At 42.2% G+C, this 17,007-nt stretch overlaps 1 protein-coding gene across 1 annotated transcript; it reads right to left on the reverse strand.

Moving 5' to 3' along the window:
• Positions 1-510: 510 nt before the first annotated feature.
• PPWD1 (peptidylprolyl isomerase domain and WD repeat containing 1) lies at positions 511-16,592 on the reverse strand (the record flags this gene model as incomplete). The annotated part of the gene is made up of 11 exons (XM_084278603.1): positions 511-864; positions 1,870-2,052; positions 2,616-2,697; positions 4,943-5,124; positions 6,452-6,641; positions 8,017-8,207; positions 8,744-9,191; positions 11,743-11,863; positions 13,079-13,179; positions 15,339-15,441; positions 16,421-16,592. The coding sequence occupies 11 exons, from the start codon at positions 16,590-16,592 to the stop codon at positions 721-723; spliced, it is 1,917 nt and encodes a 638-aa protein (XP_084134729.1). The 3' UTR covers positions 511-720.
• Positions 16,593-17,007: the final 415 nt, after the last annotated feature.

Below are 17,007 nucleotides of genomic sequence, written 5' to 3' on the forward strand. Positions count from 1 at the left end.
TCATCTCAAATGCTTATTTTAAACTAAGGATAGCAGGAGAAGTAGTACAATAATTGTAGGACTAGATAAAAATCAAGCCAGAAACATACTCCCTAAGATAAAGTATTACAAAAATAAACACTTGAAAGAAAAAAAAATACAGGCAGTGCCAAACAAGTTGCACACAACATTATAAACTGGCATTCCAAGAGTTGACCATTGCTTCTTTTGGAGACAGAAGAACGATCTTTAAGGCACTGAGGTAATTATGTACCTTGTCATAGCAAGCAGCTATCATAATTCTTGATGCATGGACCTATGGAGAGTTTACTCAGCTTAGGATTTCTGACCTTTTCCTTCATTAAGGATTTCAATACTGTGAAAATGGTTAGTTAGGTAAGATGCAAATAAACGTGAAAGTTATGAACTACACCTTGATCCTCTTTTATAAACACTATCATGAGACATAGCATGGGTTTTTAATCTTCAGTTTTGCATAGAAGAGATGCAAGAAAAACAGCAGACGTTAAGAAACATGCAGATTTTTTTACTTTAAAATACAAAGTTACCAGAAATACATAATCAGGGTGCTTTAGGTAATTAAGAACACCAGAACTGATTCCTGTCCTGGCTCTTCTTACATCTAGGAATTACAAAAAATGTTTCTGTTCTTTCAAGGTCCATTTTTGTGTCTCTCTGTGCTGAGTTTTTTCTGCTGAAGATGGAATCTTCAACTCCTGGTTACTTCACGGTGATATTAATAATGCTGATGTCCTCATAGGGTTTGTCTGTTTTGGGATTGACTTTTACATTGGAGATTCTCTGAACAACTTCCATTCCTTTAGTCACCCGCCCGAACACACTGTGCTTGTTGTCTAGCCATGGCTGTTTGAGGGCACAGGAGGAGAAAAGCAGCATGTTGAAATAGAAGGCAGCATGTAGGTTAGGTACCAAACCAGAAAGGGACTGACCTAAGGCGAGCGGACATGCTCAGACTACGAAACCCAACACCATGCAAATACTAGCAGGTAAGTTAATATTAGAGTCTGGCTAAGACACATGCATTTACATGAACCTTTTCAGTTTTTTTTCTTAAAATACTACAGAGGTCAAGTTCTAGCAATGCAGTAGTGTTTCATAAGCTATTTTAAAGTGGATGCTCAGTTCAGAGAAATGCTGTTTCAGTCTCTCTTTCGTGATACTTTCATAGCTGAATTATAAGTGCCAGCCCAGAACTCTGCTTTATTTGAACTCACATTCATACAGTATCCCAATCAGTAATCTAATACAGGCACGAATACAATTAAGCCTCAAAATTGTGGCAGATGAGTAGGTTGGTTTGTGGGTTTTTTGTTAAAAAGGCCAAATTTGAAACAAGTGCTGTAAGAATGCAATTTTTAAGTGCTGTCTTTAAGGATTTGGTTTCTATCTGTTAGATCCACATATCAAAATTTTCTTCCTTTTTTTTGGCTCTGAAATTGTACTTAGACCAAAGGAGATCTTCAAACCTGAACACTGGCTTCTTGTAGAGTTGTAAACTAGGCAGTATTAAGGTATAATCCTTATCTCTATCCAAAAACTAGCAATCTATGCAATAACTAGATCTCTATCAAATTTTAACCAGTATATTAATATAAAATCCCATGTCTGATTTACTAAAAATTTGTTACCACTCTTTAATTAATGGCAGAAAGCCTCTTGATCATAAATTACAAAAATACTTTACTTGGTTTTCTGAAGCCTACACAATATGCAAATAAATGTGCAGCATTTATTTGCAAAACAAAAAATACAGAACTCTAGTGTTCCTTTTTTCCTTCAGGAAAAAAACCCTGTATTTTTCTTATCTAGTTTTACCAGGTTTTAAATCAAGCTTTTAGTATTACTTACAGTTGGCACTACTGTTACAAAGAACTGGGATCCATTGGTATTTGCTCCTGCATTAGCCATGCTGAGTGTGTACGGTCTGTCATGTCGTAAAGTTGAGTGAAACTCATCTTCAAATTCTCCTCCCCAAATACTTTCACCTCCCATTCCTGTGCCAGTTGGGTCACCAGTCTGAATCATGAAACCCTGCATGGAAATTAAATGTTAATACATCATCATATGGAACACATAAGCAAAAGTGGCTTACGCCAGGTGACTTTTTTTCCAACTTACTTCAAACCTCTCAACAAGACACGTGAAAAGGGTGTGGATAAGGGACAAACCACTCATAAAGTGGTAATCGAGTAAGTAAAGCAAGTTTATGTGCTGCTCCTGCTCGGGAGGAACAGACACCTGGCTGTTGGTACCTTCTGCAAACCCTGGCTGTACCAGCTTGATTCTGGTGCAACAGAAGTAAGAAGCCTGACAACAAGTGTCTTCTGACACAAAACAAAGTCGTAATTCAAGCCAAATTGATCTTTCAATTTTCAGATTTCTTCCACCATGTCATCTACAGAACAACGATTAAACAACTTCAGTAAGTGACAATGTTTGGAAGCTCGGAGTTTCAGACACTGTGGGGAACTGAAGCCACTCCAGAAACCCGTGGTGCAAAAGGGGAAGGGAAGGAAAGGGTTAACAGGGAGATCAATCATGACCACAAAGGTACATGATCTACACAAACAAGGAAGGAACTTTTTACAATTTACCTTGATGATACGGTGAAATATGTGCCCATTGTAATAACCATTTCTGCTGTGCACACAGAAGTTTTCCACTGTTTTGGGACACCTAAAATCACATAACAGGAAATACAGGCTACAGTAAATACTTCATTGGCAAGGCCGTAAAGATTTCAGGTGTAACCGAGCTGCACTGTAGAAAGGGCATTCATCAAATAAGGGAGAAAACCAAACCCACTTCCTCACACACAGAGCTGGAAGTAAAAAGGCTTGAGTAGGAAGCTGCATGATTACACGGGAAGGCAGCAGTAGTGTTGACCACACAGCAATGTTTTCACTGCTGCTGAACAGTGCTTTCCCACTGGCAGATGAAGTGGCCAAGCCACTCTCCATCATATCTGAGAAGTTGTCACAGTCCAGGGAAATTCCTACTGACTGAAAAAGGGGAAACATAACCCCCACCTTTAAAAAGGGAAATGACCTGGGGAACTACAGGCTGGACACCTCTGTGCCTGGGAAGAGCATGGAGCAGATCCTCCTGACAGCTGTGCTCAGGTACATGGGAAGTAAGGTGGCGACTGGGGACAGTCAGCAGGGCTTCACTAAGGGCAAATCATGCCTGGTAAGTCTGGTGGCATTCTACAATGGGGTTAAACTATAGGAATGATAAGGGAGGTGTGACTGATGTCATCTACTTGTGCAATGTCTTTCACACTGTTCCACATGGTATCCTTGTCGTAAACTGAAGAGGCATGGATTTAACGGATGGATAAGGAATGGGCTGGACAGTCACACACAAGAGAGTTGTGGTCAACAGCTGAATGTCTGTATTGAGACCAGAGGCATTCCTCAGGGATCAATCCTGGGCCCAGCACTGTTTAACTTCTTTATTAGTGACATGGACAGTGGTATCGAGTGCACCCTCAGCAAGTTTGACAATGACACCAGGCTGACTTGCTGGAGGGAAGGGATGCCATCCAGAGGGACCCTGACAGGCTTCAAAGGTGAGCCCATGCAAAACACAAAGTTCAACAAGGTCCTGCACATGGGCCAGGGCAATCCCAAGCACAGCTACAGGCTGGGTGGAGAAGGGATTAAGAGCAGCTCGGAGAAGGGATTAAGAGCAGCTCGGAGAAGAGCTCAGGGATGTTCATTGATAACGCTGGACATGAGCCAGCTTGAAGCCCAGAAATTCAACTCTGTCCTGTGCTGCATAAAAAGAAGCATGATCAGCTGTGATTCTGCCCCTCTGCTCTGGTGAAACCCCAGCTGGAGTATTGCATCCAGTTCTGGAGCCTCCACTACAAGAAAGAAGGACATGGGGCTGTTGGAACAAGTCCAGAGGAGGGCCAGGGCTGGAGCACCTCTCATATGAAAACAGGCTGAGAGTTTGGCTTCTTCAGCCTGGAGAAAAGGTAGCTCCAAGAAGACCTAATGGCAGCCTTCCAGTACCTAAAGGGCCCTACAATAAAGCTGGGGAGGGATTGTTTACAAGGGCATGGCATGAGAGCATGAGGGCTAACAGTTTAAACTAAAAGCAGGTGGATGTAGATGAGATGATAGTAGGAAGAAATTCTTCCCTGTGAGGGTGGTGAGGCCATGGCACAGGCTGCCCAGAGAAGCTGTGGCTGCCCCCTCCCTGGCAGTGCTCAAGGCCAGGTTGGATGTGTTTTTGGGCACCCTGGTCTAGTGGAGGGTGTCCCTGCCCATGGCAGGGGGCTGGAACTAGATGGGCTTTGAAGTCCCTTCCAGCCCTAACCAGGCTATGATCACAAAGAAAGATACTGGCACAGTAACTTCAGCAGCTGTCATGCAAACAAGCTCTTTCTGAATTATATGCCTGGCTTTGGATATACACAGTACTATCATTATGTACTAGTATAAGTTTTATGTTGCTCTTGAAGGAACAAACTATGGTTCCTCTGGCTTACACAGACCTACTGCCAAATCTACTGCTGTTGCCATCATCCTTTTTCAAGAAGGGATCAAATAGCACTGCTTTTCAGTAATATGCAGCTTACACAAAAGCAGCATCATGGCCTATCCAGATTTGTGGTTTACAGAACGAACAAAAGTTAAGAAAGGAATACACCTCTTAAACCAGTAATTAAATAAAAGTGAAAATCATAAAAACCCCTGTACCCCCAACTGTTATTTAGACCTATTTTTACTCTATTTGTGATTGTGAAAAGTCACATTCACAGCTGGGTATATTAAGAAACTGTAAAGAAACAGGGACAGTAGAAAAAAAAGGAAGAATAGACTTATTTTGATATGTAAGTCTTGGTTACTGCCATCAACAAGCACAGAAGGAAGGAAAAAAAAAAGAACAGAAAAAACTACCAGATACATACTCAACAGGAAAAAGCTTGATATGAATATCTCCCATGCTTGTGTGGATGATGGCACTGTCTGAAACTCTTTTGGGACCTTCTGCCTGAGTAGCTGCCATAACCTCTTCTTTAGAAGGTTTCTCATTAAAGACATCTCTGTCAGAATCTGCACTCTTCGTATCTTCTGGTTCACGCTTGGTAAACTGAAAAATAGAAGAAAAGGAGATTAACTGCTTGGGCTTCTTTTTTTTTTAATCCTCTCACACATGTTCCGTACCCAAGATACCATTGTGATTATTCATTCCAATTAGTTGTGAATGTAGGAGGAGAACTCAGACCATTGCCTTCCAGTGTTGTGCCTTACCAGCATTTCTGAAGTCAGAAATTGCAGTACAGCTACACACAAACTCAAGTAACTTGTTATGATCTGTTGTATCTGAACCTCCTCCCCTTTTCAACAGAAAACTCACAGTAGCTCAGTTCTTTAAAAGAGAGCGAAGAACATCAAGTTGTTCTGTTATATTCAGATAGAACAGGCAGGTTTCCTCACATAACCTTTAGTTTCACTACAAAGTCACACAAACTGCATTAATACAAAACTATAAAGATCCTGCAAATTTAACTCAAAACAGGAGAAATCTCAGGCATGTAATTTTTATAGCACTCACAGGAAAACATACAAATACACGAGCACCTGCTTCAGGAAGTAGTACACATATATCAAATGACAATCACTAATCTTTCTGCAAGCATACAACCTTGTTTTCTCCAGCAGTGAGTAATGTTTCCAGATTTTTACTAACTCTTCCTCCTCACTTGTCAATTTTTTCACAGTAGCATATTCTATTATACACTACACACTCACCACACAAAGCTTTAGAGAGTGTAGTATCTTGCTCCAATGGAAAGCACAATCAACTTCAAGCACAAAAGACAGACAAGTAGATCTTTAAGGCCTATGGTGATCACATCCCAGACAAACTACTAACCATTCCAGAGTTGCTTATCTGTTTGTCTTGTTCACAATGTAGATTTTAAGTGAAATGCCAAGGAGATGACTCCTGTCTTAAGTTGCCCATAATGTACTTGGTGTCACTAACGCTGCTCTGAATTTAGTTATTTTTAATTAAATATTTTATACAGTTAATTATTATTTCTTTATAACATTTGGTTAGGATTTTTAATGTATTTATTTAAGGTTGTTTAGGTTTGTGTTTTTTCAATTACAACAAAAACGTATACCCTTCTCAAAAAAATGTAATTTAGAGCGCCAAAACCATCCAAGTTTATTTAACTGCTTGAGCAACAATAAAAAAAACTAAAGATTGCAAAGCTGCTTCTAGTCAATTTACAGCTAGCTCAAGCTGCAATATAAAGGGACTTTATACTTGCAGTATAAAGGGACTCTTCTGGAAAAGCTGTGTTCGCAAATACTTAAGACAAAAAAAGCAGTGAAAGCATACAGAGATTAAAAAAAATGCAGAGGAAGCATCAATACAATGGGGACAATGAAATAGAAACCCCACACACCATATAAAACCTGTTTTTCTTAAAAGCTGTGCATATTACTGTTGGATCTGCCTGGATATTCTGAAGAACAGGATTTTCAGATGCCTTCATTTCTATAGTGACTGCAGCACGATGTTTCTTTGCTACTCCTTGGAACAAAGCTAGTTGCATCACTCTGATGTTCTCTTGTTTTCCCAAGATACGAATACACCTGAAGTACAAAATGTAAAAAAGTATAACCACTGTTTACTGCCTACAGTCATAGAATGTCTCCTTTCTGACTCAAAGCACAATTCCAAAACCCTCGCAAAATAAGTTTTACTAGTTCTTTGATGCTTCTCTTTCAAACTTGATACACACGTTCTAGTTAGCCTCCTCACATGACAAAACCCCAACTGCACAATCCGCATTTATTTTATGTTAACACATTCACTCATGACACGTTTTTAATATATAGATATATTTGCCATGTTTTCTCCTCATTTTACTAAGCTTTAACCTGCAATGACTCCTTACAAATAACGAGTCTCTCATCAACAGCATAACATGAGGATCCCAGATAACAAGAAAAAAGTTAGAAACCGCCCTGTAAGGTACTAGAAATATGCCTTAACAATTGCCAACAGAACCATACCCCCTCTTTTTTCTCTTACATAACCAAACCTTATTTCTACCACACATTACCACCAGTCAGACTTAAAGGGCCTTATGCCAAGGTCCTAATGACTATTCAACGAGCCACCCTGAAGACATCAAGAAAGCATTCCTTCCACATACCCACCCAAAAGATATCAGGACACACATCAGGAGAGCATTCCACTATCAGGAAAGACAGAAGGAGCCATTCACACATCAAACAATTCCCACAAAACAGGTGGAAGCTTGTGGCTATACCAAGGATGGCTACAAAAGGGGAGCATTTGGCCATGGAAAGGAACCAAGCAACAGAGGGAAGGGAAGCAACAGAGAACGAACACATTGAGGGACAACCAAGGAAGACATGGCACACATCTAAGGACAAACGGCACACATCTAAGGACAAACGGCACACATCTAAGGACAAACGGCACACATCTAAGGACAAACGAGGGAAGCAATGGAGAATGAACAACCAAGGAAGAATACTCTACCATCAGATAGAATGCCGTAGGCTCATGGTGGTAGATATAGCCCCAAGCCCCCTCTCCTCCTCTTTTCCACTCTCTATCTCGCTCTACCTCTCTTTTCCACCCTTTTCTCTTCCTTCCCCCCTTCCCCCTGCACGTTTGTTGTGGGCCAAATAAAGCATCTTTAACCTTGACTCCCTTTCGAGTCTCAATTCTGTTCTCCGAGAATTGCAAAGAATTGATCCCAGTAAAACACACATCACCTGGGCGTCACTCAGGGGTTAAGGCCAGCTGCCCCCAGCCACCCAGAGCGACCTGAGGTTCAGCTGGAACACAAGAGGGTTTAATCTCTGCCAAATTAAGTCTTGTCCAGGCTGTGACTTGTGACACCCCCACAGTCATACGAAGTTTTAAATACACTATAAATATGACTGACTAGACTTTAAAACAAACATCTCAACATGTGTCACCAGAACTTACCTGTTAGTCTCGACATTTATGACCTTGATGCCCAACATTGTTCCATAGAGAACAAAGTGTCCAGTTTCATCAAAAATTATGTTAATTAATCTTACTGCATCAACTTTCTCCAGCTCACGCTCAACTGCCATACGTCGGCCAAACTCCATGTCTGGCAGTTGCTGTCTCATCTGCTGAAGTTCAGTGAACATCTACAGAAAGAAAGAAAAAGAACAGAAAAAAGAAAATCATTTTGATCCAGAAAAACACTTACAGACATGATTAGAAAATCATGTGAGACTACTGCATGCAAACTTGACTGAAGAAATAAAATAAATGCCAGTAATACTCTATTTTAATGATCCACCAGGCAGCTGCAGTTCTAAGACTGAGCACAGAAAGGAAACTGTGTCACTGTCTAACGAAGTTCTTAGAAGATGACAAATTTAATTCATTATTTGGGTATTATCTAAAATGGGTGTTTTCCATAATTACTTTCTAGTAAAAGGAAGTCCAGCAGTATAAAAACACAGATGGAAATCCACAACTCTGTGTCACTGCATAACTAATACAAATCACTAAGAATTAATTCTGGGGCAAAGCAATACAAGAGGCAAGTAAAAGAAACCAGAAAACCTTTTCTGCAAGAAAAAAACAGAATGATGTTAACTCTGGGGAATGTGTTGATAAATAAATTCCAATAAGCAGAGAAGCCACCTCAGAGAAAGAGAAGCAAGACCAAACTCACACTGAGGGATTCATCAAAGACCCTCATAAGCTTCCCCGTTAGAAAACGGAAAATCCTGACTTTTCTGTCAGACCCAAGAGTGGCCATTTTCTTTCCATCGGGTGAAAAACTTATACTCGATGGGTAAGCCTTGCATTTAGCAAATTCATACAGATCAGTGTCTGTTTTATACTCCCAAGTCACATTCTTAGGAAATTTATATTCGTGAGGAGTTCCAGTCCAGTACTCAATCATTCCAGATTTGTCAGAAGACACTACTGCTTTGTAGACAGGGTTCAGCCGTATCTGAGTAAGAGGGGAAGTATGGAGTTTATCAAAAACATGAAGCGGCTGGTTATTGCCTCGTCCATCATATATGAATATTTTTCCTGTGCTCTTCTCAGATGTTGCAACAGAAGATATGGCATCTCCAGGGCAATACACCCATTCACACTGGCCTGGGTAGTAGCTGCAACAAAGAGTGGAAGGAGAGAGGAAAAAAACAAAAAAGTAGTAAGGATTGGTGTTACTTAGACAAGAATCACATTCTGCTTTCAACTTGAAATCAAGCATCAGAAGCAAATTTTCAACTGTATTTACTAGCTAATACTTGTCTTGCTAAAATTCAACGGTGTTACAACCAAGCTTTCCCAAACAACACAACTCAGTGGATGGCTGGGCCAATTCCTGTTGCTCCCGTAGTGTTTTATAAAGAAGCTGTGATAGAAACCAAAGGCAGAAGGTGGGTGTAAAAGAACAATAAGGATGGAAATCCAGCTAAATAGCACAAGTGGCATTAATGCCTACTACTCTATTTCTGTGACTCAACAGCATTTCTCTTCCATCTGTGAAGTGATTAATGCTTCAGTGAAAACAAAGACAACTGCACCTTTGCCATAAGCTTAAAGAAAAGTTCAACTAGGCCTTGCAAAAAGCAAACCAAAACTAAGAAGTGGTGTAGGTAAAAAAGACAAGCAACCTATAGTCAATGAGCATTTTCAATGAGGAATACTAGCAAAAACATATTATAGAATTAAAACAAGGCAGAGATATGGTCAACAGTGAGGAATGCCTGTTTCTGAAGAAGTTTTAAAAGATTTTGAGAACCAGAACTTAGAAACTAAATGACAATACCACAGGGAAATTAAACAGTCCCCCTGAGAAATTCATATTTAGCATCCTTTCACAAATCAAATTAACAGATACTGGAGGACTGACAAGTAATAGTGCCTCTCCAGTGAAGATTTTCATACAGAGGAACACAACCTGAACTTTGTCTCAGTCTCACTAGAAAGAACAGCATCAAATAATTAAATAAGTATGACGTCCCATTGATCAATGTATCATTGTCTAAAGCTTCTGCAGAAACAGCTGCCTTTCTCCAGATCACTGATGGAAGCATACATCATGGGAATGTGCACAGACACACTGTATAAATTAATTAGAACTGAAAGGATCTGAAGAATTTGAAACAAAACCAATCAGCCCCACAATATAGCAGGATACATCCATCAAAGCAGGCAACACAAGGTACCATGAGCTTATAAGACTGCACAGACCTTGGTTCCTCATTAATGACTACAAACCTAAACAAATGGCCATGAAAAAAAAATCTCAGCTAGGTCAACCAAACTATCTGGTCAATAAACAGCACTCCACAAGACAGAGCAGCAAGCATTAAGTTTTAAAGGTCATTCAGGACAATGGTGTATACTATTTGTTATTAAAGAGTTCACTTCAGGTAAAACCCAGTTATCTTTGAAAAATAATCTGTAAGGAGATTTATAAAAAAAATCTACTTAAAGATAAATCAGGGAACATGCTATAGAAAAAAAATGATGGGTAGTCTTCTCAGGGTATATCAGAAGCAAAATTGATTTAAGGTCTACCTCAGTTTTTCCTGAATTCTCAAAACAGAAAAAACCCCCACCTTCTATTGCAGCATTGAATTACATTTTTCATAACATTAAATTAATTTTATTTCATCTTGTAATTTTACCAGTGCAGGGCTCCTAGTTAGGAAAGACAAAACAAAACCGAAAGACTGAGTGGAACTACAATTTTTCCACAAAAGAGAGCCAAGAGGGAATACAGAAGACTGAGGGGGGATACTACCAAGGCTTATAAATACTTGAGGGGTGGGTGTCTGGAGTATGGGGTCAGTCTTCTGTCATTCTGTGATTCCTATAGGTTAAGAACATTGTCTGCAGGATGACACTAAAACTGTACTACATATAATCAGATAACCTAAGTTTTTCTACAGGCATTCTGAAACACCTTCCACCCTCCCACCCTGAGTCCTGCTCAGTTTCACAATTAACTGACAAATCATATCATAGAAACTCCTGAGCTGGAAGGGGCCCATAAGGATCATCAAGTCCAACTCCTGGACCACCCCGAAGAAGTTTTCCAGTCTTAAAAGGCTTGTGGAAAAATCAGCACTTCTACCATTTGTTGATCCTCCAACCTCGAAACCCCACTCCTAACAGCATGGGGCTTGTTTTCCTCTGATACTGTTGTAATTCTAATAAAATCTACTCCTATTTCTCCCAGATCCTTTAGCTACATACTGTGTAAGTACAGAAATCCTACCACAGGCTAGGGAAGCAACATTTTTTAAAACAGGAGACTTCTATCCCTATGACAACAAGTAAGACAATACATACAGGCCAACTTCCTTCTCCACAGGAACTGTAGTTTTTAAATCCAGTGTCAAACAACAGGAAAAAATATGCCTACTACGTCTTTTGAGAAACATCACATCTTCGTGCATAAAATTTGACCCTGAGGAAAGGCATGAACCAACTCCACTCATGTACTCTTGCATACAGAGTCCAATTTTTTCTATTCAGTCAGGCAGCCTCCAGCCACTGGATGCACTCTGAATAATGCAACTGAGTCAGCTTCATCTTATTTGGGGACAAAACGCTCAAAAAACACCCCACAAATTATTGGGTTACAATTTAGCAAAATAACCACCACTTGTAACGTTAAACATTTTGAAGAACTAAGGAACTTACCCAAGTTTCAGCATGTTGATCATATCAAAGTTGACTACATCAAAAACCTTCATTGCTTTGTCATCTCCAACTGAACAGAATAACGCACCCTCTGAACTAACAGCAATACTCTCAATGACACCTATTAAAAAAGTTAACATACCATTAAGACACAGGAGAGAAACACTATTCATTTCGGTATTTCATAGGAAAAAAAAACCCTTACAGATGTTGAAATCTGTTTCTCCACCTTTTGACTTAAAAGAACACCTGGCTTCAATTAAAAAAAGCCCCAAAAAACCCCAAAACACACAAAGCAATACTTTGTATCATATGACTGTTGAGAATCACATGTGAGATAATGAAATACTTAACATACACATAAATGAAAGATTATAATGGAATTATTTTCATTAAAAAAACCCTGAGAACAACATTATGATATGGTAAAACATTGTGTGTTCTTCAGCTTGCATCTCTCAAAAAAACAGCACTACAGGAAGCTACAGGTTTCAAAATTGCTCTGCTACTGAGCCTTTGGCAAGTTTTTCACAACAGCTATATTTGCTTAGTAGCCTTTGCTCTCACATTTTGTTTCTGTATATAATATGTTGGTAATTCAGATCAAGAACATATCTTTTTTTTCTAGCTCCAGAAAAACCCTGTGCTTTTACTGTCCATTATTATGTATTTTTGCTATTTTAACAGTCTGCGTATCAAACCGTGGGTTTTTTCCCCAATCAGGTATACATTCATATCTAATAGCAATGAAAACCTCATTTTCTGTCCAGTCTATTTAATGCTTAGCATAGTATGGAAAAGATATGTCTACTTCCTAAGTCAGAAAATTAGGTTACAATTATTAATTCCTAATTGCAATGCAACTCAATCACGACGATGCAGAATCTACAGTTGAAATAATTCCAGACGAAAATAACTTTCTCCCTCCCTCAAAAATAAAAAAAGGGATGAAGGTAACTTTAATTAAAGTACATCTTAAGTTCTCTGGATTTTAAGAGCCCCATTATGCACCTTGTTCAGTTATTTTTAAGTAAACAGTTTCATTGCCTAGGCATTCTCCTCATGGGAGAGGCACATGGTAATGCCAGGGATTTAGGGTACCTGTGCAGGAGTACCCTCACTTGTTCATTCTCACTCTACCGCTCCTGCAATTCAGGAGCAAAGCACAGGGGAATGAAGTGAGATAGGTAGGTATCACTGAATCCCTGGCCACAGTAGATGAATCCCAGAATCCCTCTCCTCTTTATTTCCACTCCCTCTTGAAAAACTAGGAGCAAGGTGGAGGAAATCTGATTCTGAAAAAAGGATCATCTTTAGAGAAGAAGCAACTTCTCACCCAAGTGACTCCGGAAGTGTTTCACAAACTCAATTCCTTCTTCAAGTTTTTTCCAAAATTTTACATGTCCATCATGACTGGCTGTTATGATAAAATCTGTCCTACAAAAGCAAAATAACAAAAGATATACATATGCACTTCCACACCACTCTGGGGCAGTAATCTGCACTATAATTAATGCTGTGCAGAGAATGAACTTTAAACTAATTACTGTGCCAAACTATCTGAATGGGCAATATCACTCCCAGAAAAGTAAACACACTCTGTATTAATCTGTTGCATTTTAACACATTCTGAATTAATCTGTTGAAAAGACAACAGCCTGAACTGAAGAAATACAAAACAATACCCTCTCCAACACTGCAAATTTTACTTCTACTTTAGGTCTGATTTCCCCAAATGCTGTTCATTTTTATATCAAGGTTTTGGGAGTGAATGGGGGGCTGCAGGGGTGGCTTCTGCAAGAAGCAGCTAGAAGCTTCCTCTAGGTCTGACAGAGTAAACACCAGACAACTCAAGGATGGACCCAACGCTGAGCAAGGCCAAGCCCATCAGCCACAGTCACAGCACCTCTGGGATAATGTATCTAAGATGGACAAAAAAAGACAAACATCACAAACTTTTTGCCAATACAGAAGGGAGCGAGAAAATGCAAGAAACTTTGCAGGCACTAAGGTCAGTGAAGAAGAGGGGGTAGGAGGCTCTGCAGGCACTGTAGCAAATTCTTCTGCAGGCCATGGAGAAGACTGTGGTGGAGCAGGATGTCCCTCTGCAGCCCACAGAAGATGATGGGGAGCTGTCCTGGTTCTGGCCAGGCCAGAGGTAACCTCCCCAAGCAGCCAGCACAGGTGAGCTGAGTTAGCCCAGGCTGTTTCCACACCACCTGACATCACTCCCCCATAAAAGGGGCTGGTTGGAGAGGGGTGCTCCTGCATGTGCCTTGAGGGCAGCCTGAGAGTGGCTGGGGCATCAGGTCAGTCCTTGCATGGTGCAGCACTGTCAGGTACTCTGTGTTATCACAGTGTCTGAGTGTAATTGGCTGTTACTGTTCGCCTTTCGTGGTGCTTCTGTCAGTAAACTGTCCTTATCCCAACCCACAGAGGCTCTGTCTGTTTCTCCTTGGGGAGTGGTGTGTAGTGCTCAGCTGCTGCTTGGGGCTGAACCACCACAGGAGCAGAGACCCCACACTGGAGCTGGTGGAGACAGATGAAGGATGCTGTCACCCCATGGGAAGCCCGCACTGGAGCAAGCTCCTCGCAGGACTTGGAGCTCATGGAGAGAAAGGCCCAGGCTGGAGTAGGTTTGCTGAGGGGGACTTGTGACTCCATGGGGGACCAGGTTGGAGCAGTCTGGGCCTGGAGGTCTGTACCTCCAGCCACAGTAGAACAGTTTGTGAAGAACTGAAGCCACCATGGGAAAGGGCTGACATCAGAGAAGCTGGTGGAAGTCTGTCTCTGTGGGAGGGATCCCATGCTGGAGCAGGAGTAAGGTGTGAGTAGCCCTTCCTAGAAGGGGGAAGGTCTGGCAAAGACAACTTGTGATAAACTGACAGAAACCCCCACTCCCTGTCCTCTGTGCTGCTTGGGGCGGGGGGAAGAAGGGGAAGAGAGTGAAATCCTGAATAAAGTTGAGCCTGGAAAGAAGGGAGGGGTGGAGGAGGTGTTTTAAAATTTGGATTTATTTCTCCTTATCCTACTGTGGTTTCAGTGGGTAACAAATTAAATGCATTTCATTTCTTGTTGTGTCTGTTCTACCCATGAGGTTAATTGCTGAATGATCTCTCCCTGTCCATGTCTCAACTAGTAAGCCCGTCATTACATATATTCTCCCATCTAGCTGAGGAGGTGAGTGATAGAATGACTTCAGTGGGCATCTGGCCTCCAGCCAGGGTCAACCCATCACATTTGTTTCCCTAAAGAGAAGAAAGCCATCTCCTCAATCACAGCAGTTCTAATGAATCATAATTTGCTCAGGTTCAGTCTGTTGCTCTTACTCCTCTATATACTGAACAAGATCCTCTTGTAGGCTATTTTAACTATCTTCATCTTGCTTCCCAGTAAGTCCTTTCCTTTGCACTTACTTAAAAAACAAACCAAAAATCACACAAAAAACCCCAAACAAAGAAAAAAAAAACAAACTTAATATACCACCTTTTGACATAGTACCTTTCCATTACAACATTTCTACAAGGAAAACTTCCTAGCAGATACAAAAATACAATTCTGAAAATGAGATATAGTGGGGAAAGAGAGACACTTACTTAGTACATGCTACATGTGTAATGACATCTCTGTGCATGTAACTGCGTTCATACATTGAAGCACTCGGTAGGTTTTCAAGATAGACACGTTCAAATTCAAGCACTAAACAGAATAAAAAGAAAAATTAGGATTTTTTTCTTCACAGAAGTGCATCTATCTTCTCCCTTACTTATCCTTGAACAGTTTACTGACATTTTAGTAATAATATGTGCAAACATAATAAAAGCTACTGTGTCTTTGCACACAGATTCTTGCTAGACAAAAGCCACCCAAACTCTGGTTTAATCCATACAGATGCTCCCTTTTAAAGTGATTATTACTTTAGTTGTTTGAATGTATATAAAAAATCATACATAATCAGTACAACAGTTTTTAGGTTACTGTTACAATGCCATTCCCATCTCATTTTCTTCCAAAGCCAAATGTACACCTAAAGCTGTTAGAAGACTCAAGGTCCCATTCAGGTGTGGCTGCTTAAAGTCTCAGCACTGGCAATGACCTATTCCATTAACTGTCCCACCTAGAATAATCTGATTTTAAGCCTTTGTCCCTCGACTGTTTACACTTATACCTGCACCGTGGAATCTGTTACTGAAGCAGCCGGTTTGCATCTGCGGATCATCGTTAAACTCACATTTATTTCACCACAGCACCCAGAGAGCTGTGAACTGACGGGTGCATCAATACATCCTCGGGGCCTCTCTGCCTCCTCCCGCTTAGGGCAGGGGTCCAGAAGAGGTAACCCATAGCTGCAAGCGGCCCAGCTTCAGCAACACAAGCGCTGTAAGCATGAGGGCGGCTTCCAAACGAAGCAGATACACGGTGGCACCGGCCCATAACCCTGCACTCGAGCGGCCCCTGCAGCGCCGGGTCGCTCTACGGACCAGACACAGCAACAAGCCGCAGGCTTCCGCGGGGCCTCGCCGTGCCCCGCCGGCTGCCCAGCTGTCCCCAGGCGCTCCTAGCCCGGCGCAAGGGCCTGCGACCCGGAGGTGACCCCACCGCTCCGGACCAGGCGCGAGCGGCTCCTGCACCGCTGCCCCGAGTAGGGGCAGGCGGGCGAAGGCTCCGCTCCCGTTACCTCTCCGCTTTTTCGCCTGCGCGGCCTCCCCCGGCAGCGGCCCGACCCAGCGCTCCTCCTCATCCTCCTCGTCTGCTGCTGCTGCTGGCACGGCCACCGCCGTCTCCTCCTCCTCGCTGCCGCTCACCGCTTCAGGCTGCTTTCGCTTACGCTCCGAGTGGCCCGACGCCATGCTGCCCGACCACACTCCCAACCCCCACCCCCGGCAGCGGAAGCTTGGGGAGTGACGCCACGGGCTGCAGCCAATGAGGGCGAAGCGCGCGAAGAGGAGAAAGGAGATTGGGTGGGGCCGGATTGAATCGAATCGCCCGTGATTCCGCCGCGGTAACGGCCGGGGACGAGGTAGGTGACACAGTCCCGGCCCCGCCGGCCGCCGCCGCATACCCGAGGGCAGCTTTGGCCGCCGAGCTGAGCGGCTCTCCGTGCCTCTGGGCGGCTCGCAGCCTGTACGGTGGCGGCGCTGCGGGGAAGGCAGGGAACGAGCTGGCCCCGCGACCCGGCAGTGCCCTGCCCGCCTACGCGGGAGCGGCGCGCCCAGCACCAGCCCGCGAGGCGCCACCTCTTCGCTCCCCTCTCCCGCCGCTGCG

The sequence above is a fragment of the Gallinula chloropus genome, assembly GCF_964237585.1.
Source record: "Gallinula chloropus genome assembly, chromosome: Z".
Classification (NCBI taxonomy): domain Eukaryota; kingdom Metazoa; phylum Chordata; class Aves; order Gruiformes; family Rallidae; genus Gallinula; species Gallinula chloropus.